The 20521-nt window shown below is 45.4% G+C and overlaps 10 protein-coding genes across 10 annotated transcripts; 6 read left to right on the top strand and 4 right to left on the bottom strand.

Moving 5' to 3' along the window:
- Positions 1–44: 44 nt before the first annotated feature.
- C7M61_001711 (RTA1 domain-containing protein) lies at positions 45–1388 on the top strand (the record flags this gene model as incomplete). The annotated part of the gene is made up of 1 exon (XM_024857110.1): positions 45–1388. The coding sequence occupies one exon, from the start codon at positions 45–47 to the stop codon at positions 1386–1388; it is 1344 nt and encodes a 447-aa protein (XP_024714990.1).
- A 421-nt stretch (positions 1389–1809) lies between these two features.
- Positions 1810–2361, bottom strand: EFH1 (KilA-N domain-containing transcriptional regulator EFH1; the record flags this gene model as incomplete). Its single annotated transcript, XM_024857109.1, has 1 exon — positions 1810–2361. The coding sequence occupies one exon, from the start codon at positions 2359–2361 to the stop codon at positions 1810–1812; it is 552 nt and encodes a 183-aa protein (XP_024714989.1).
- Positions 2362–4481: 2120 nt separating this feature from the next.
- Positions 4482–6053, top strand: AVT1 (Avt1p; the record flags this gene model as incomplete). Its single annotated transcript, XM_024857108.1, has 1 exon — positions 4482–6053. One exon carries the CDS (start codon positions 4482–4484, stop codon positions 6051–6053), a length of 1572 nt encoding a protein of 523 aa, XP_024714988.1.
- Positions 6054–6187: 134 nt separating this feature from the next.
- On the bottom strand, positions 6188–9313 carry C7M61_001708 (uncharacterized protein; the record flags this gene model as incomplete). Its single annotated transcript, XM_024857107.1, has 1 exon — positions 6188–9313. One exon carries the CDS (start codon positions 9311–9313, stop codon positions 6188–6190), a length of 3126 nt encoding a protein of 1041 aa, XP_024714987.1.
- A 2183-nt stretch (positions 9314–11496) lies between these two features.
- Positions 11497–12144, top strand: GSP1 (Ran GTPase; the record flags this gene model as incomplete). The annotated part of the gene is made up of 1 exon (XM_024857106.1): positions 11497–12144. One exon carries the CDS (start codon positions 11497–11499, stop codon positions 12142–12144), a length of 648 nt encoding a protein of 215 aa, XP_024714986.1.
- A 93-nt stretch (positions 12145–12237) lies between these two features.
- Positions 12238–12642, bottom strand: C7M61_001706 (uncharacterized protein; the record flags this gene model as incomplete). The annotated part of the gene is made up of 1 exon (XM_024857105.1): positions 12238–12642. One exon carries the CDS (start codon positions 12640–12642, stop codon positions 12238–12240), a length of 405 nt encoding a protein of 134 aa, XP_024714985.1.
- A 523-nt stretch (positions 12643–13165) lies between these two features.
- On the top strand, positions 13166–13780 carry ATP14 (F1F0 ATP synthase subunit h; the record flags this gene model as incomplete). The annotated part of the gene is made up of 2 exons (XM_024857104.1): positions 13166–13183; positions 13481–13780. 2 exons carry the CDS (start codon positions 13166–13168, stop codon positions 13778–13780), a joined length of 318 nt encoding a protein of 105 aa, XP_024714984.1.
- A 334-nt stretch (positions 13781–14114) lies between these two features.
- On the top strand, positions 14115–15281 carry C7M61_001704 (uncharacterized protein; the record flags this gene model as incomplete). The annotated part of the gene is made up of 1 exon (XM_024857103.1): positions 14115–15281. One exon carries the CDS (start codon positions 14115–14117, stop codon positions 15279–15281), a length of 1167 nt encoding a protein of 388 aa, XP_024714983.1.
- A 66-nt stretch (positions 15282–15347) lies between these two features.
- Positions 15348–16494, bottom strand: C7M61_001703 (uncharacterized protein; the record flags this gene model as incomplete). The annotated part of the gene is made up of 2 exons (XM_024857102.1): positions 15348–15357; positions 15395–16494. The coding sequence occupies 2 exons, from the start codon at positions 16492–16494 to the stop codon at positions 15348–15350; spliced, it is 1110 nt and encodes a 369-aa protein (XP_024714982.1).
- Positions 16495–17504: 1010 nt separating this feature from the next.
- On the top strand, positions 17505–20515 carry CDC46 (MCM DNA helicase complex subunit; the record flags this gene model as incomplete). The annotated part of the gene is made up of 2 exons (XM_024857101.1): positions 17505–19683; positions 19950–20515. 2 exons carry the CDS (start codon positions 17505–17507, stop codon positions 20513–20515), a joined length of 2745 nt encoding a protein of 914 aa, XP_024714981.1.
- Positions 20516–20521: the final 6 nt, after the last annotated feature.

The following is a 20521-nucleotide window of genomic DNA, read 5'->3' as shown; positions in this document are numbered from 1 at the left end:
TAAATTGCCCCACTACAATCACTTTGATACTACCCCTATAGCTGATGAATTTCGAGAGTATCAGCTCGAGGCTACAGTGGACCCCTTCCAGCGGGTACCCCAGCTCGACCACCACTCTAAATTCTATTGCTACTGAAAATATTCCTGATTTGACTCGCCTGCTTGCAAATGCTGTATCGAGCTTGGTCACACAGACCTACCATCTTGATGTCATATCCTTATCTGAGGCAGCCAGAGGTGCACAAGCTTCTTTATCGGCCATCAGTGCCCAGCAGGTCTTGGCAACGGCTACAGAGGAGCTGGTTTTGGCTCAAGCTACAGAGGCGCTTTTTCACGCCACATGGAATTTGAAGGTGTTGAAGGACGAAAGAAACAATTACCACTATGAGCTCAATAGAGGCGGCAACATCTTCTTCTTTGTCATATTTTGCTTGGTCTTCGGATACACCACCGTTATGTTGATTTGGTCCCGGTACCATTGGTACAACATTACCTTCTTCTGTGGATTCGCTTTGCAAGTATTAGGGTTTTTGGGCAGAATTCTTGCATTTTCCGACACTGCCAACCTAGACTACTACTTGCTACAGTTTGTCTCACTCACACTTTCTCCTGCCTTCATCATGGCAGGGGTGTACTTTCTATTTGCACAAGCAGTCATCCTATACGGAAGATCATACTCAGTTTTGAAGCCAATGTGGTACTCATACTTCTTTATCACCACGGACTTTTTGTCTCTTGTTGTGCAAGGTGGAGGGGGTGGTGCAGCTTCAATGGCCACCAAAGAACAAAGAGATCCTTCTCCCGGCACATGGACAATGTTTGGAGGTATATTGTTTCAGGTCGTTGCCATGTCAATCTTCCTTATCTTTTGGTTTGAATTTCTACACCGCTTGTATTACAAAGATGCCTCCCACATAGAGGGTGATCATCCCATGAAAAAATGGAATCTCACAAACACCTTCAAGTTTCTTTTCAACACAAGATCGGCTCGAGAATATAGAATGACCTATTTGGAGCCTTTCTATAATCCAAAGTATAAGAATATCCGTGCCAGGCCTTTGGTGCCTTATCTTCCCCTAGCCATGACTACCGCAGTCATCACGATCTACATCAGATGCATTTATAGAGTTGTGGAATTAAAGCAGGGATTTAAGGGCTACCTCATTAAACACGAAGTATTCCTCATGACGCTTGATGCCACAATGGTTGCCATTGCTGGACTTATCTTCATTCCTTTCCATCCTGTCAATGTTTTTGGTAAGAACAATGTTCTTAGATTGGCCACTATCAAGAGAAACAGAGATGAAGAAGACGAAGATATTAAGGAGGCGGGTGTCAACTCCGAGACCACTGAGTTCGAACGAAAATTTGGGGAAGAATCATCGTGACCTGGGGAAAAGTCAGACGAAGAAGATCTTTTCAATTCAAAGCATTGATTACATCATATGAGGAAGATCTTTTAATAAGTTTTTTCAGATTGCCTCTCCTGCGAACTCTCATAATGACCTGCTCTGGTACTCTTCTCATCACAGGCACCCCTAAGATTGCATTCAAAGCATCCACTTGTTTTATATAGAAAGGACTAATCACATTTAATTACCTGAGCAAAAACAAAATGTAAAAAAAGAAAGGTTTGTATTTATTCGAGTAATTCAAATTGCGAAGGATTGTGCGTCTTTCGCATGAATTTTGAAAAAGAAAGTTGAACTTGTCAGTGTTTGAGAATCAAAATCATATCAGTCAAGGGTATAAATTGAAGTTGATAAAATTCCGACCGTTTCTTTTTGTTGTCTTAATTTTTGAATTTTCCTATTGATCACAACACAGATCATCATCATCCAGCTCCTCGCGGAGTTTCTGGCCCTTCTCCTTGTAGAAGCTATAAATGTCCTCCACAAACAATGGATACAAAAGGTCCTTGATTCCTTCATTTCTGGCGATCTCCAAAGCCCGATCATAAGGAATCCAAACCCCTTTCAAATTCATAGAGCCGTTTCGAATAACTCTTCTGCCCTTCTCCACTTTAAGAATTCCATCGCGACGACCGCGAGACATTCCAGTGACATTGAGTAATTTTGTTCCGTTTACGAAATCATCACTTCCTTTTCGAGAGACAACAATCCCGTTTGCTTTCACTTGGTAGCACACGGATTTCTCTTCCTCCCAGAAAACAGTAGCCACTAAAGGTTTGATGATTTTCCTGCTCACACGAGAGCTGTTTGAGCTCACCTTAGTTAGAGAACTAGCTGACCTGAGCGAGGAAGCACTGTTAACGTAATTTTGAGACTGATGGTCGTAGTTTGATATTGGTGTTTCAGGTAATTGTTCTTGCGTGGGTCTTTTGGCAAACGGTGTACTCATTGCGGATGATTTCTCATCAGAGCTCCAAGGACTTTCTTGCTTCACCAGGTTGCAAACACTATTGGAAAAATAGCCCTCAGTATATGGCTCGGGTATTGCACTGCCGAAATCGTATGCCTCAGGCTGAAACGGTGAACCAAGTTCCCCATTACCTGTTGGTGGTACAAAAGAGTTTTCCATATGGAAATGTCTTATATCTGAAAACTGACTCATCAGCTTTTGAAACAAGCTTTCGAAGACCATAATTTTTTTGAAAGATTTTTTCAAGGTCTCAGTGGTCCTAAGAAGCAAAATGGTTAATCTCAAAAATTGCAGACTTGCTTAAGTTCTTGCTAGCGAGGGCCGTCTTTATAATGCTCCTAATGACGATGGAATAAACTGATACAACAGGAAAAAAGAAAAAGAAAAAAGAAAGGAAACCTGGCCACGACGATATTTTATAGGCCCCTAACGGAATACTTCGGATGCACAAAAGAGGCATCGCTTTAAAAAAGTCATGTGTCATGGGACATGAAGCCGTTGGTCCCAGACCATTAGAAAGAAGAATTCCAGTAAACAATGATTCTAGGCACGGTATCAAAGATCGACACACCACTAACGAGATCAATGGGTGGGGCTGTGATCGAGCGACAACGCATGCGGGAGGTGCATCTATAGAGATGTGAAGGAGGCCTGGTAGAATGGCAGAGGCCCACAATGAAGAGTGATCCATGCAAAGAAAGAGCCAAGGCACACTGACCTTTACTGCTAATCTTAATCAATGAAGTGGAGTGACAAGATCATGCTAGTATCATGTGGATAATTCCAAGATCACCATCTCCGGAAACTATAAAATCGTGAGCGATATAAAACAGATTATGAAAGAAGTTTGCTTTAAAATAGGGCTAGGCCTTCACTGAGCATCTGAGGTTTCTTTTCGTCCAATGAAAGCGTTAAGCCTGGGGTAGGTACATATCATGGCGCATATTCGGAACCAAGCAGCAGCCTTCGGCGGCGGCAACTTGCCGTTCAGATAATATTTTAAAAAAAAAAACAAAGACAATGAAGTAGCAAGAAGCATATCTTCACCCGTGGGTCATGAAGTAATTAATATTGAAAATCTATCTCCTGAAGACTGTCAAAAGGGAAAGCAGTCAAAAAGAAAATAGCATGGGAGTATTCACATCTACAAAACTGATTTGATTTTATAAATTTTTATTTAGAAGAATAAAACTCCAGATTTTAAAACACTATGGAAAAAACAGCTTGAAAGAATCATTATTCAGAATCTGAGAAAGAAGGCAGTCACAATGGACGAGGCACAAGAATTGTTCAATTAAAGAAGCAATATAAAAGTCTATGCCTCGCCTTCTAGATTCCTGAACTTGGAAGTCTTTGAAAGGCAGTACTACAACTTTGCAAAATATCACTGTGCGTTTATCGAATAATAAAATGAGTGTGGCATTGCTTCCTATTGAGATTTGCAATTGAAGATGTGACCTTCGGTACATATACAGTGAAAAAAGAGGATTCATGTAACAAACAATGAAAGAGGCGCTTCCGATAAGTACATGGTCTCTACGTGAATAAGTCGGGGAGCACCACGCAATGTACACGGCGAAGGAGAGAATAAATGTAAAAGAGGAGGTCGAGCGTCAAAAATTTCAGACTATTTCATTGGTCGGGGTATCCACGAAAAATTTTCCTTCCCTCAAGTATTTACCATAAAGTTTTCTCTCGAGCAAGGATAGACCCAGCTTGTGCGCTGATCAGAGTACTTGCAGCAGCCGAATATACCCGTCGCAAGAGAGGTGTGGATGGGGTTGATCGAGATTCAGTCACAAACACAAATTATCCTTTCAAAGCTTGAGAGGGAGATTCGACCGTAATCATCTCATTCTTCGGTGCATTTGCATTAACAAGGGTCCTGATGTGCGCGACATGCTATTGATGTACCCATTTTTCCCCGAGTCTCACTAGTCATTAACCTGAACAGTCATTTCGACCGTAAGATCATCAAAGTTCACTGGAGGAAATACCAGACTCTGTCACAAAGCCGTTATCTCTCGGCATTGTCTACTTGAGGCTCACAGGATACAGCAACTGCTATTGCTGCATCTATTGTTGCGATAAGAGCCGAAATGTCATCGCCAGCTCCCATTCAAAAACCACGAAGGCGTTCGTTTCTAGATCATGGTGGTGCTAACTCGATCAATAACTTTGCATCTTCCTACACGCGTGCCCAGTCCTATGCTGGTCTGTCCTTGTTTGAGGAAACTGACCTCCAAGAAGATTTATCCCCCTGCCTGTCTCCAGCACCCCAATCTGATCAATTGGAGTCAGCCATAGGCGTGGGCGGCCGTCGGTCAAACAGGACGAGCCAGGGATATGACCATATTGATACGTTTGATTTTCCTCGAGGGGATGAGACCACTCCCTTGAATCACAGAGATTCGAGCGTGAGGAGCAGCACTTCAGGAAGCATCTTTTCATTGCCAGCTGGAAACTCCACTGGACCTCAAACTGTTTTTAATTCTGTCAACACACTTATGGGGATTGCGGTTTTCTCGCTTTCATTTGGTTTCAGACTTTCGGGATGGGTTCTCGGCCTGATAATCCTCGTTGCTTGCGCAGCCACTACAAATGTAACGGCCAAGGTTCTCGGTGCCGTCTTGAACCGGAATCCTCAACTTCTGACTTACGGTGACATTGCTTACCTATACGGAGGGAGTCGCATGCAGCTCTTTGCAACTATAACCTTCACTTTGGATTTGACTGGTGCTGCCCTCTCATTAATATTGTTATTTGCCGATTCATTTCATCTTCTTTTACCTGATGTTGATGCACGTGTTTTCAAGGTAATAATTGTCTTGATAACTCTCTTCATGAGCTTCATGCCGCTCACAGTGTTATCTATGGTCAGTTTGACTGGTATAATGAGCACAATGAGTATTCTTGTCCTTGCTATCATCAGTGGTCTTATTGTAAAAAAAGGGGAGGAGGGCTCCCTTTTGGATCCGTCATCCACTAGCCTCTGGCCAAGTTCATTGTTGGAGGTCTTGCTAAGTATTGGTATATTCATGGCTCCGTGGGGTGGACATCCAGTTTTTCCCGAACTTTACAAAGACATGAGACATCCAAAGAAGTACAATAGCTGCTGCAACATTACATTTTTGTCTTGTTTGAACATGGACTTCTTGGTCGCTGTCGTGGGCTACCTTATGTTCGGCAATAAGGTTAAAGATTCCTTAACCAAGAGCTTGATGGGTAACACAAGCCTACCGTCCTTCATCAACCCTTTGCTTTGCGTGTTCTTGGGATTACTCCCAATCTCAAAATTATCACTTGTGGTTCGCCCCATCATTTCTGTCTACGAGAAGCATTTCCGCATGAATGATTCAAGCGTTTTAACATACAAGGACGGTAAGAGGTACCACCCTATCACTATAAAAAAGTTGGTGGCTAGAATACTATTCTTGGGATTACTCTTCATACTGTCTTTAGTATTCACATCATTTGGAAAAGTCGTGGCGTTTTTGGGAAGTGCAATCTGCTGCACAATCTGCATCAGTTTACCTTTGATGTTTTACCTAAAATTCTTTGCCGAAGAGTTGTCAGGTGCGCAAAAGATCTTTATTCGGGTTGGTATTGTTATAGGATTTGCAGGAGCAATCCTCGGAACATACGCATCCTTCGTTTATGAGACGACTTGATGGGTGGCGCCGCCTTATAAGGCTCAGGACCACACCAACTCACAGCCTACGGACAGTACGTATCATCGCAAAGTGTGAACAGTGTCGACCTCGCTCACATCAATATTTATTGTATTTAATTTTTGCAATTGAACCTAATTGTCAACGTTTTTGTTCTCAGTTTCATTTTTGCGAGCACCCTTTTTTTGTGCCCGCTTCGACAGATACTCTCTCATTTCTTCAGGTGTAACATCATTAGCTAAGATGCTTGTTGCGTAAATAAAATTGTCATGTTGCGACTTCGCCAAGTACTGAGCCATAACTTGGGAGCCCGAAAATGAGGAATGGCTGCGATTAGCCGGAGGCATCGTACTTCCAGAGTACGAATTGTGATGAACAAGCTGCGGCATCGAGCCATTCATGGAGCCACCATAAAAGCTGTTCGACCTCGAGGAGCCTGGAATGGATGGTGGATGATATGGGCCCATGTACATTGGTTGAGGCATAGGGCTGAATGCTGGAGGGTGGTAACCCAGGTAATTTCTGTGGTTGGAATTGAGGGACAAGGTCGAGGAGTTTTTAGATGCATACCAATGCTGTTGCGAGTAAGCATCACTGTGGTCGCGATAGCCCGATTTGCTAAAGCGCCTTTGCTTGGGAGGTGTGATGTTTTTGTTGGAAGATGTCGTCACATCCGATCCAATGATGATCGATATGTCATCGTCATCTTCGTCATCGTCTTCTTCATTTGCATCCGCCACACCATTATTGTCTTTTTCGTTGGCGCCATTGGGCTTTGTCTCAGACTTAAAGCCTCCATTTACGCCATTGCTCGCTGCAGGTTCTGGCAGGGATGCCACAGCGTCTTTGGCGAGACCCTCTGGTTCGTCGTCAGAATCCACAGAGGTTGCAGACTTTCTTGGAGGAGATGTGCTAATACCAAAAACCATTGCTGCCTCCTCAGTGATCAATGAGTCTTCTTCAACCGATGGTTTCTCCTTCGGTTTCAATGGACTTTCATCGCGTGATTCCTTCTCTTGTCCATTATCTGCTCTTGAAAGATCGAATTCACTTGGGTTGAAGTACTCGAAGCTAGAATTCTTTTTCTTGAAGCTGAATTTTGGTGGATTACCGCATCTGTCTTTACCAAAACTGATCTTGAAATTCTTGTACTTTCCGTAGAATTCCCCATTGTCCCCAACGATTGCCTTGATCTTGGTTACATTATGCGTTTCCATCAACTCGACGAGACGAATCGCATTCGTTATATTTGTGAAGTTGATGAAACCACAGTCCTTGTTGTGGTAGAAGTTAATTTGCTCCAAGTCACCAAACTTCGAGAAATCTTGGCGCAATGTCTGCTCATCAGGAAGTTGAAGCAGCTCATCAGATCCGCTCTTTGCGCCCTTCACACCAATGTAGACGTTACGAGAAGCGCCCGCTGTAACAGCCAAAGAAATATCTCTGCTTACGGGACCAGAATGATTCTTGCCCCAACTAACTTTGACATCGTTGCCATGGATGATCAATTGGTGTAACACTTGGTGATTAAGGTAGAATTTGAGAGCGACAGCGGGATCAACAAACGTTATGAAACACATTCGCTTAGCTTTGATGAAGTTGATGCTTTCCACGAGACCACCTGCCCTAACGTTGTTAGCAATCTCTTCAATCTGAGTATATGGGTGCAAGTTACCCAAGAATATCGTTCTGTTGCCCACATTGAATGGATCTGGGTTATATTGATAAGAGTGAACGTGATTCACAGGAAGAGAGTTTGGCGGCATGTGTGGGGGATACATGGGGTGAGCCAGTTGCATCAGCGTATCAGAAATGTCAGGAGCGTATGGGTAGTGATGTTTCCCGTTGAGGTGACTAGGCAGTAGAGGTACTCCTGCTGGAGATGGGGTATGACTATCCACCGCGCTGACACTTTCTAATGAGGCACTATCATCTTTACCGACGATAACTCCCTCAACAACAGAGCCCAAGTTGGGTTCATCCTTGCTGAGCTCAGTCTCAGTTGTCAAGACAGGGACCATGTTATCCGATGAGTGCTGAGGGCTTGATAGAGGACTCACCACAGCTGGGTTATCAATATCAGTGAATCCCTCTGCGGGCGACTCTTCATGCTCGGGGATGTTTTGGATCATGCTATTGAGGGGACGCTTACCGACCTTAGGAGAGGACGACAAAGACGCTTGCGAGCCGTTTGTTGGGGGCCTGGGGAAATGCGATGTCAGCGAGTGAGGTGATGGTTGTAGTTCTGTGCGGTCGCAACGGTCACGGTGGAATTTGACGAGTAAGCACTTTGTAGCCATCTTTTCGGAACCACCAAGATCAAGTTCGCGAGCATGGTCACGGCGTACCTGCTTGGAGTAATATTCGTAGACCTTGATGGCAGCATCAATAGACGTAAAGTGGACAAGAAGCTTGACAGTAAGGTTTGGTTCGCTTGTGGACGACTTGAAATCTTCAATAACGCCAAACTTAGCGCACTGGGCGCGGAACTTCTCTTTGGTAGGGACAAAAAGATCAGGCGATGCAGTTTCGAACTTAATGGTAATGCATCGTGTAGCGTTGTACTCCAAAATGTAGTTGAGTGTCTTGAGCTTGATGAAATCCTGCTTTGAAAGATTGTTCAGACCCACCGGGGGCTGCGCGTTGAGGGACATGGAAGAGCAAGGCTCGTTGAGCAGAAGCTTCATGTGCTTGGAGCCCTTGAGACGTTCCTTGAGGGAGCGCAAGTTTTGGGTGCTTTTCGTGTACTTGTGGAAGAAAGCCACAGAGACCTTGGTGTTGACGAAGGAGATGTAGCAAGTCTTGACCTCCTCCACGTCTTTGATGTGAGCAGGAGGCGTCGACACAAACATCTTACAGTACTCGATAGGACCGTGGTCAATCTCGGACAATAGCTCGTTGAGCGAGAGGTCGGCGCTAAGGTTTTTGAGGATCACCGTGCGAGAAAGATTGAGGTGGTCCAAGCCCAGCTTAGCGTGTGGGTGGGTCAAATACGGCACGATAGGCAGCAGCAGCAGTTGCATATTGCGCTGGTGGAAGGCGTGCTGGCCCTGAGGCAGCTGAGGCTGGGACGGGAAGTAGGACAGGCGACCGATATAAGGGGGTGTCTGAAGCAAATTCGCTGGAAGCATCAGCAGGTAGTAAGGGCTGTCAGGCGGATAAGGAAGGCCGTGTTGTAGATGGGCGACCGGCAGCAGGACGTAGCCCTGGAACGGGGAGCTTTGTAGGTTTGGGTCTGAGTAAAGGTAGCCCGAGTACATAGCGAGTGTGCTTTTGTTTTGGAAATTAATAAAAAAAAAAAGGGCGTTTAGCGACGGCGGGGGTTAACAGCGGCAGTCTGGGTGCCTTTGCAAGGATAAGTGTTCGTTTGCGGTGGTTGTGGGCGTTGCAAGGGGACGGGTTGCTTTTTTTAGTAGTTGTAGGGAGATATGTTTTTTCGAGGTTGGCGATCTCAGAAAAAGTGGTGAGAACGGGCCAATGTGGAGAACAGCGAGCCAGGACCAGGGAGGACGAGCGGGAAACACGAGGCGAGTTGGAATAATAAAAAAAAAAAAAAACGGAAAATCCCTAGCAGACAACAAAGTTGATCAAAATACGAAGTTTCCTCAGAATTCGAAAAGAACGGTGAATGTTGATGGGTATGAGCCGCGTCGAGCAAGGAAAAACCCAGCACCGACTGGGAAAAAGCGGCGGCTCTGGCACCAGTGCAGCGGAAGATGCAGCACCGGGCCCGCACGGGAGAACAGGCGCTGGGCAGAAAGGGTGTCTTAGGCCCAACTCGGCGCGCAGCTCGAGGCACCGTGTATGCTTGCTGAAGCACCAGGCTGAGGACGGCTTTAGGGAGGAGGCAGAGAACGAGGTGGAGGGGCAAGAAGGTGCAAAAGAGGTACGGCTGGCGAAGAAGCTGGTGGTGGAGAAGCGGCTGTTTTAGCAGAATTGGCAGAATTGGCGGTGGTGGCAGCTACTAGGTGAGTGAACTGGAGGTGGGAATCTTTAGGCGGTGGGGCCTCATGCGATGGCTGGGCGGTTGCCAACGGTGGTCCAGTACGGCTGGGCTCAGGCGGGCCAGGGGTGCTAGGATCTTCCGTCGCGTGGTCTGGCGCCTGCAAACGGATAATTCAGCGGACGAGGAGGGAATTAGGAGGAGTTAGGTGTTTGATTTTGTGGTTTTGAGGGACTGGAGGAGCTTTTGTGGAGGTGACGAACAGTCCTTGTGGACGGTTCTTGGGAGGTTTAAAGAGGGTATGTGGAGAGGCCCTGGTGGGTCGAGAAGCGGACCAAGCGCCGTGTTGGCCCAGGTGAGCAAACAACAAGCACTTGTTCAGTTGCCGGACAATGAACCCCGGCTCCCGTCATTTTCCATAAATTTTTTTCCAAATCCATTATTTAGATCGCCTTCCTGGCTGGCCATGGTGCCTGGTGGGTTGGCTGCGAAAAAGTAAGCCACAGCCTAGGGCCGCAAACCGTCCTGCGGGAACATCCAAACGGGAGATAGGGGCAAACCCGCAGGGTGCCGTGTTTGGCAGCCACAAGCGGCCATCAATAAAATCAACCAATTTCCTCCGAGACTTTTCGTTTGAATATTTGGCTCGACGGCGTGGGATTTCTACATTTTCCAAAAAGCACCCCCCTGCCGGAGGGGCTATCCGCGTGGTTCAAGGAGTTCTCAGCATTCCACGCCAGACAGCTCGCTTTGCAACAATGGCAATGGTCGGACGAGGTGAAGCCACTGGTTATTTAAGATTCGTGATTCTCGACCCGTTAGGCACGACTGGAGCGTGCGACGTGCCGGGCATATTTCTGTGGAATAGGTAATTCCAGCAATCCACGCACGGCTGCCTATATGACCAATTCTTAACTCCCAGGCCAAGGCCTCTGTTGCCGGATTGCAAACGAACGATAGTTGCGAAAAACGTGCGTGGAAAGGTGCCTAGAGCCGCACTCTGCCCACCCTGCCAGATCAGGCAATGATCTTGATATTCATACCGAGCCTTGCGGACCCACTCTAAACTGACCTACCAACGCACCCCATGACCCACTGGCCCTAGACTACGAGATCAGTGCTGGGTGGGTCAGAAACAGCAACAAGATCCGTCAGATCAGGTCACGTGACTTATGCCACGTGACGGACAATGCCATTCCTGTCCCCTCGGCCGTGTCTGTCTAGCGGAGCAGAAATATCCACCTAGCTTGCTCTTCCATTAACTTCTACATTTGTATCTTTTTGTCTGTCAACCCTCGAGGCTGCCCGCATCGTCATCACCACCATCCAATCGACTCCTCTTTAAGGTGGAAGAGAGCGCAGCCTGCAGGTCATCGCACACAGGTTTTTTCGACCCTGTTCCCTTGTTTTCTTTCTCTTTTCTCTTCTTCCCACTTGATTCTCTTCACGAAACGGATCAATCCATCCTCGCGCTCGTCAGAATCACATCATCCAGATAAAATGGCTACTCAAGAGGTCCCCACTTTCAAGTTGGTGCTCGTCGGTGACGGTGGTACTGGTAAGACCACCTTCGTCAAGAGACACTTGACCGGTGAGTTTGAGAAAAAGTACATTGCTACCTTGGGTGTCGAGGTGCACCCATTGGGCTTCCACACCAACTACGGTGAGTTGAAGTTCGACGTGTGGGACACTGCGGGCCAGGAGAAGTTTGGTGGCTTGAGAGACGGTTACTACATCAACGGCCAGTGTGGTATCATCATGTTCGACGTTACCTCTAGAATCACCTACAAGAACGTTCCAAACTGGCACAGAGACTTGGTCAGAGTCTGTGAGAACATCCCAATCGTCTTGTGTGGTAACAAGGTCGATGTCAAGGAGCGTAAGGTGAAGGCCAGAACCATCACCTTCCACAGAAAGAAGAACTTGCAGTACTACGACATCTCCGCCAAGTCCAACTACAACTTCGAGAAGCCTTTCCTTTGGTTGGCCAGAAAGTTGGTTGGTAACCCTCAATTGGAGTTTGTCGCCTCCCCAGCCTTGGCTCCTCCTGAGGTCCAGGTTGACGCCGACTTGATGCAGAAATACCAGCAGGAGATGGAGCAGGCCACTGCCTTGCCATTGCCTGATGAGGATGACGCCGACTTGTAAGTATAGCCGCAGCCTTAATAAACGTCGGTCCAGTATTGTTACAAAAGTAATGGCCTAGTGCCGTGTGTGTAAGATTTATGAAATAGACAGATTCTATAAACTGGGTGCTTCCCGTGCCATGTGCACCGCAATAGCCTTTTGATCTTCTTCAGCGTATCGAAGAACTGATGGTGGTAATGTCTCTCCTGCTGGCACTGGCGGAGGCGGAAGACATAAAGGTTCATCTTCCTCTATAGGTTTGCCAGTCCTTTCCAGCTCTTCTTTTCGAAGTTTGTTCTTGATGAAGTTTGCTCGCGAAGGCATCCTGCTGTATATATAATCTAGATCGATATCGTATTGGTTTTCACTGAGATCCCAGATGCCTAGCTGCTTGGCCTTCTCTTCATAATATGCACAGTATTTCTTGATGTGTGTCTTTCCTTGTAGATGTGACTTTCTGACACTCATAGTATCATGCGTAAGATAAATCTTACAATAGTCACAATAGTATTTTGGCATTATGTGGGTGTATTAATGATGGTGATGTAGTTACTGGGGTTGTTTGAATAGGACTCAAGTGCAGGCACGATGGTTGCAAAATGGAAAACGATACACCCAACTTAATGAATGAACACTTTTTTTGCAATCTACATCGAACCAATAACGACTTGAAGTTTGTAAATGTCTGGGCTTTTTTTTAGAATTAATTGTGCTACTGCTTACACACTATCCAACCTACTTTAGGACGACTTCCTCTCCCACAGAAGAGCAAATGACTTGCAAATTACAATCTTTTATAGCTTGATTTGGTTTTTATTATCAAGGGTTTTTCATTTTAAAATCAAAGTAGTTTGAATACCTTTTATCGACTCTTTCCAGTACTTGGTCACGTGCTCCGACTTTGCCATACTCGACCAATAAAATTCACGGCACATCTTTTGAGGCCTTTCGGTGCGCACACGTACCCGAGACTCGGTGAAGATTGAGTAGTACTTTCAAGCCAAACGCACTTAGAACTCGTATACAACTAGCATATATCACCATGTTCAAGCAATCGATCGTATGTTAATTCAAATTGACCATCCAAAATTGCAGGAGACTTTATTTCCGACCGCTTATTCCGGACAATTCGTTGACATTTTCCAATATTCAGAACATAGAATTTTCCGACACCATGGCCAATCCATCCCCGTTACAAAGACTAGAGAAAGCAAATCCGTGTCCACAGAACAATTTCCACTCAATTCCCATTCTGAAAGCTCCGCATTTGGCTGGTCACTTCGGTTCTTCACCATAGTTTTTCGATGACCCGGACCTCAACACCTCTTCAAGTGTCAAAACATGTACTAACATTTAGCGTGCTGTGTCTTCCAGAAGATTGTTGTCTGTTACCCCAAGAACTCACAATGCTGTGAGCGAGTTGTACATTCAGCAGATCAAGCAGTTCAAGCCCACTCCAGTGAACGCTGACTCTGAGGGTATCAAGCACTTCCAGTTGCCAAGCAAGCCATCGATTCCTTCTGACGAGGTTTCTGCTGACGCCGTGAACGCTTACGAGTCTTCTGAGGTTGAGACCGAGTCTGCTCCTGCTGCTGGTTCTGTTCCAGCTGGTGAGGAGGACTGGTTCGTGTTCCCAGAGGAGGAAGAACACCACTAAGCATAGCAAGGCGGCTTCGGCGGCGTTGTGGCCATATGTTCTTACGAATAAAACTAGTTTCATGAATAGAGTTCACTCACTAGCTTGCTCAGGCGATGCCAGGCGGAGCGAGTTTTTGTCTCGGCATCAATAAACAAAAGAAGAAAACCATTGTAGAATTGAAGAAGGCCCCCTTTAAGTGACGCTTCAACCGAACGATAGTTAGCTATCATTCTGCATGATTGTGAAACAATCATTAGGTATGGTTGCAAATCGCATCGAAAAAAGCTATGGGGAAGTGAGCATCAAAACAATAACATCACCAGTATTACAACAACCATTCCTTTTCATATTTATGTCCGAAGCACGAAACATCGAGCCGATTGAGAGTGCCTCAGAGCTTCTCAATACAACACTTCGCTCGAAAGGCTATATCAAAGAGACACTCAGATTCCCTAGTATAGATTGGAATGATCTCATCAGAGACCAACCTGATCGCAAAGCCCTCCGTAATCTTGAGGTCACGGACACCATTTTTGACAATGACAAAAACATCATCAACATTATTTACTCGCTTCTCAGAGCAATTGACCGACACAATGACCAGCAGAAAGCATTGTACCACAGTGTGAGTGTGAAGAATAAGACAATTGAGGAGCTTGAGAAGAAGGTGGAACACCTAGAATCTGTTAATAAGAAGCAAGAGCAAAAACTTGACCGGTTGGTACTGGTGGATCAGACGCTAGCAGAGAAACGTAACACTGAGTTGATGAGGACGATAAAGAAACAGAGTACTGAGTTGGCTCGTCTCAAAAGCTGGACTGGCGAGATTCAAACAAAATATGACATTGAGGTGAGGAAGAGAAATATCGAGATTTCTCAACTTAAAGATAAGGTCTTGGATCTGAGGGATCTATCCTACCGCTTACAGTATGGTAGAGCTGCACCATCATCGACCAGAGCCCTACCGGACATCAATCCAAGCGTTCTTCACAACAACATACACACGATTGACAATGACGTGCTACCGAATAGTGAACCAGATCAAAACCAGGCGAACGCTCTCAAATCTGAGTATGACGAAATGACGAACCAACTCTCAGAGTTGAGCGAAAACTTGATAAAAGAAAACTCCAAGTATGCTCATTTCGTCGAGGAGCTTAACACCTACTTTGACAAGCTCAACCTCCAATTATCAACACTGAACTACAAGAATCTACCGAATGAGCATCTCGTCAATCCGTCGGACGAGATTGACTTGGCTCGTATCCTTGAGGCTACGAATACTGAAGTTGATCCATTCGACCATGTATCAAGTCCTTTGTTGTCAAATGTATACAAGAACAACCACTACGTTTCCGCTTTAGTCGAGCTAGCAGTCACAGGTGGTCGCCTGTCCAAAAAGAATGAGGAGGACGAGATCGAAAGATTGAGAATTGAAAATGCACAGTTATATGAGAACTTGGACGAAGCAGTGCAAACACTTGAAAGATGGCAAAAATATGCGCCAGAGAAGAGCTGAATCATTCATTCTGTTTAGTAATAGACTCAACCTGGTGCACCCCCTTCGTATGTTCACAATGATCTGCTACCGTTTCCTCACTGGATATGTATAGCTCGTCAGGTTCATGAAACTCTAAGCTATCATGGTATAGTAATTCGTCGGATTCGACAGATTCAGGATCGAGGAAATTGCTCTCCAAAGTCACGCATGAGATCGGAAAATCTCTCACCATCTGATACTTTGAGGCCTCGTCAGATCTGTATTTGAGTTGAACATTGCCAGTGGCTTTGTCATGATGCAAGTATGTTCTGAAGAGGGCACCAGAGCACCAGATATGCGGATAGTTAGGGTCCTCCAATTCCAAAACTCCAGGCTCAATTGTAGGACAGGGTGAGATGAGACCAGCTTCCTTGAGATCTCTTTCTGTGCTGATTTGTCTATCCAAAGCAGCTCGGTATGATAAATCCGAGGTTCGTTGGTAGGAGGATCTATGGCAAGAATGATACACGCTTGACCTGTCGTCGACATTATCCATGACTTGATTCTTGACAAAGAATTTCACCACTTTCAAAATCTGCCCCGGTTCCAAGGACTCAAACTCGAGGTTACGTTTCGTCCCGGTGAAAGGATTCTTTACTATCACCATACTTCCCACCTTGATGACGCCAGAAGAGTGCTGGTCTTTGATTTCCGTTACAGATTTTGGCCCATTGAGCACCTCCTGAGCCATATTCTGAACCACAAGCGAGCGGTCGTACAATGAAAAGTAATGGGCATAGACGCTTCTTGCGTTCTTGTCAATTTGGTTCAGAGTCGAAATGCTGCAGCCACAGTAATTGACGAGCTTAATCGCTGAAAGTCGATCAACCCTTCTGCCCGTGAGATTCATCCTCTCATATCTTTGTTCGTCATCTCCTAGCCCATCAGTCTGTCTATCGAAACTCTCCAACTCGATGGGGTCGAAATCTAGAACAGTCAGCCCCAAATCGGGCTCTTGCTCGAGGGGAGTTTCGTGCTGAGAAAAATCATCCTGTGTCTCTAGATTTTCTTTCAGTGACTTTTCCTTTCCATTGAGTGCCAATTCGAGATCTCTAAAGGCGATTTCAGACTGATCTGATCTGAGACGGACCACACAGCACTTGACAAGAACAACGGCAACAAGGAGAAAAACAAAAACGACAGCACTAGCAGTCCCAGCTACCGCAATCCCAACGGCACTGGAAAGCTTCATTTTCTGACTGTGGAAAGCTGGATATTAAACATTGGCAGGATGCGGGTCTATATATGGTGGCTGCGAAAAGCCCTCTGATCCGCCAGGAGTCATATATGAAACTAGGTGAGACATGAGGCCTATACGGCAGCGCAAAGGGGTTGATTTTGAAACAACCTTCATATTATGCTCCGTTTATTGGTAGTTTGATTTGGATTGCCAAGCATTAAAGTCTCTGATCATTGGTCGTCGCAATTGTGGGATATGAATGGACTACTGGGTTCCAGGTAAATGCGGCTCATTGCTGGCCGATTATACATAAACAGTACACCAAATATGAGGGGCCAGAAGTTATTATATAGCTTTGAAGAGAAGTAAAAAGCTTTGGGGAGGAGAGTGTTTGTAGTAATTGAGTCAAGTAAGAATCTGGGATTACCACATGGATGTGAATTGACGTAAAAGTTTGCTTAGCTTGTTTGATTAGGGTTACTAAAGCCGGCAAAGAAAAATTTCACAGCCTGAAGTCTGAAATTCACAGATTCTTTATATTCTCTTCGAATATGGCACTCTAGACCTCTGAGAATGGCTTTGGGGCACTAAACGAGATCTTAGATTTAAGATTAGTTGTTGTATGAATTGAACCATGTGATATCGTAGAAAGTCTCGATTTTCCGTTTGAAATTTGTAGACTTCAGCCTAATTTTACTGACGGTACGTCTTCATTTCCCACTAAAGCATCTATCGCACTTATATGAGACGCCTTGGAAATACGCACTACCACATCCATGAGAGGCATTTTAAAAGAAAAAAAGAGCAAGACCTTCTTTCTCAGTCTCGAGAGAAACCTTTCTTATTTATACCGATCTTTTAGTAAACAGGTTTTACCCAGCTCTATTCACACCGTTTGAGGACTTGTGGTGTCCTGCCTGCGGCTAGTGATTTACGCGTCTCATTAATATTCCCGTTTCGGCGCGCCATCTTCACCGTGCACCTACTATTTTTCTTTCAATCGTTACCACCGTTCTTCCCCAATGTCGTACCTGAGGGCAGAAATTTACTCGGCTCAGGTCTTACCGGGCGAGCAGCCCGAGGATAACTCGTTTAACGAAATCACGAAAGCTTTCCGGTCTTTCATTATGGAGTTTCGCCTCAACAACTCCTTCATCTACAGAGACCAATTGAGAGAGAACTTGCTCATCAACAACTTTTACCTCAAGGTGAACTCAGAACACTTGATCGGGTTCAATGAGGAGCTCAACAAAAAGCTTTCGGATGAGCCCGGTGAAATGGTGCCACTTTTCGAAAACGCCATCACTGACATCGCCAAGAGAATCGCTTTCCTCTCCAACGACGAGGTTCCCCGTGATTTCCCACACTGTCAGTTGATCTTGTACTCGAACTCGTCCACCATCTCCATCAGAAACTTGGACTCCGACCACATCTCCAAGATTGTGAGAGTAAGCGGCATCATCATCTCGGCCTCCGTGCTCTCTTCCAGAGCCACCAACGTTCAATTAGTGTGCCGTAACTGTAAGCATACATTGAAGATCAAGGTTGGTTCTGGCTTTGGCCCATTGAACCTTCCCTCCAAATGTTTGGCTACTCACAACCACGACGAGTCCATGTCACAGCAAAAGTGTCCTCCTGACCCATACGTCGTTGTGCATGACAAATCCACTTTCATTGACCAACAAGTCTTGAAGTTGCAGGAAACTCCCGACGCCGTTCCCGTCGGTGAGATGCCCCGTCATATTTTGGTCCAAGTTGATCGTTACTTAACCAACCAAGTTGTGCCGGGTACGCGTGTTACCTTGGTCGGGACTTACTCCATTTACCAATCCAAGCAAAGATCTTCTGGCTCCTCCAACACAGTTGCCATCAGAAATCCTTACTTGAAAGTATTGGGAATTCAAACTGACGTCGATACTGCCGCTCAGGGTCTTTCCTTTACCGAGGAGGAAGAAGAGGAGTTTCTTCGTATCTCTCGTTTACCAAACTTGTACGAGGTATTCTCTCGTTCCATTGCTCCCTCGATTTATGGAAACAATGATATTAAGAAGGCCATTACTTGTTTGTTGATGGGTGGTTCGAAGAAGATCTTGCCTGATGGTATGAGATTGCGTGGTGACATCAATGTCTTGCTTCTAGGTGATCCTGGTACTGCAAAGTCTCAGTTATTGAAGTTTGTGGAGAAAATTTCTCCTATTGCCGTCTACACTTCTGGTAAAGGTTCTTCTGCTGCTGGTTTGACGGCTTCGGTGCAAAGAGACAGTCAGACCAGAGACTTCTACTTGGAAGGTGGTGCCATGGTTCTAGCAGATGGTGGTGTTGTTTGTATCGATGAGTTTGACAAGATGAGAGATGAAGATAGAGTCGCTATTCACGAAGCCATGGAGCAGCAAACAATTTCCATCGCCAAGGCTGGTATCACCACGGTTCTCAATTCGAGAACGTCCGTTTTAGCCGCTGCAAACCCTATTTTTGGTCGTTACGATGACTTGAAAAGTCCTGGCGAGAACATTGATTTCCAAACTACAATTCTTTCTCGTTTTGATATGATCTTTATCGTGAAGGATGACCATAACGAGGCCAGAGACAAGCTGATTGCTCAGCACGTTATGAATGTTCACACTGGTAACAGCAACAACAATGACAACCAAGAGGGCGAGATTCCAATTGACACAATGAAACGTTACATTCAATACGTGAAGACAAAGTGTGCTCCAAGACTTAGTCCTGAAGCGCTGGAGAAATTGCTGTCGCATTTCGTGGCCATCAGACGTCGTTTGCAAGTTAATGAAGCCGATATGAATGAAAGATCCTCCATTCCAATTACAGTTCGTCAATTGGAGGCCATCATCCGTATCACTGAGTCGTTAGCTAAGCTTACCTTGCTGCCAGTCGCCACACTGGACCATGTTGATGAGGCAATCCGCTTGTTCACTGCATCCACAATGAACGCTGTGGATCAGGGTATTCAAAGCGGTAACTTGATGGCTTCGGGCAAGTTTGCCGAGGAGATCAAGATTGTTGAGCACGAATTGAGGAGAAGATTGCCAATTGGCTGGTCCACGGCTTACAGAACTCTTCGTAGAGAGATTGTTGATGCTGGAAGAGCTACACCCGAAGCTTTGGACAAGGCTCTACATATCATGGAGAGACACGAGGTGATCCGTTTCCGTCACCAGAGACAGAATATCTTGCGTGTGGGTGTCTAACGGTTGTAATTTGTATGTTGTAATTTAATAAAGGGATAATATAAATAACGAAGACAGAGACTGAGTATGATTTAGTAATAATATTTATTTTCTAAGTTCTTCACTAATTCGTTCCTTTTGGTGGATTAGTATGTGCTTCTCGTTAAGTAGTGCACGTATGGAGCTCTATGCGTGAAGTTCTTCCTCAGTGCACCTCGTTGATTTCACATTAACTATGACCGACTTTCTAAAGTATGTATAAACTGGATTAAAATTAAGGCCATTCTAACATCAGACCCAAGGAGACAAACCCACGTGGTATCCCCAAAGCACCTTTTATTGAGAAGGTAGAAGCTGTTGTGACTGATCCTTCAAACTATGAGACGATCTTCAGCGCTTTCTCTGATAGATTACAGCAATACAAATATATGGAGCTCTCCAAGAAGCAGCAGCTTGCAGACCTTAACATAAAAATCCCAGATACTGAAAAGAACCTACAAGTGATTGACCTTCTCAAACAAAAGAAGGAGAATGAAGAAGACGACGACGAAGACAATGCCATCGAAACAAACTACGAATTGGACAGCACGCTATACACAAAGGCTACAATTGATGCCAAAAATCTTAATTCGGTGTACTTGTGGCTTGGTGCTGAGGTCATGTTAGAATACCCCTTGGATGAGGCTGTTGAGCTCTTGAACTCTAGATTGGAGAGTCACAAGAATCAGTTGCAGACGGTTGAGGAGGACCTTGAGTTCTTGAGAGAGAGCATTACTACCATGGAGGTGAACACTTCTCGACTTTACAATTGGGACGTGAAGAGGAGAAGAGAGGAGAAGAAATAGGTTAAT

Source organism: Candidozyma pseudohaemuli (assembly GCF_003013735.1).
Source record: "Candidozyma pseudohaemuli strain B12108 chromosome Unknown scaffold00002, whole genome shotgun sequence".
Taxonomy (NCBI): domain Eukaryota; kingdom Fungi; phylum Ascomycota; class Pichiomycetes; order Serinales; family Metschnikowiaceae; genus Candidozyma; species Candidozyma pseudohaemuli.
Note: the sequence above shows the minus strand (reverse complement) of the source record. Positions and strands in the feature narration are given on the sequence as shown.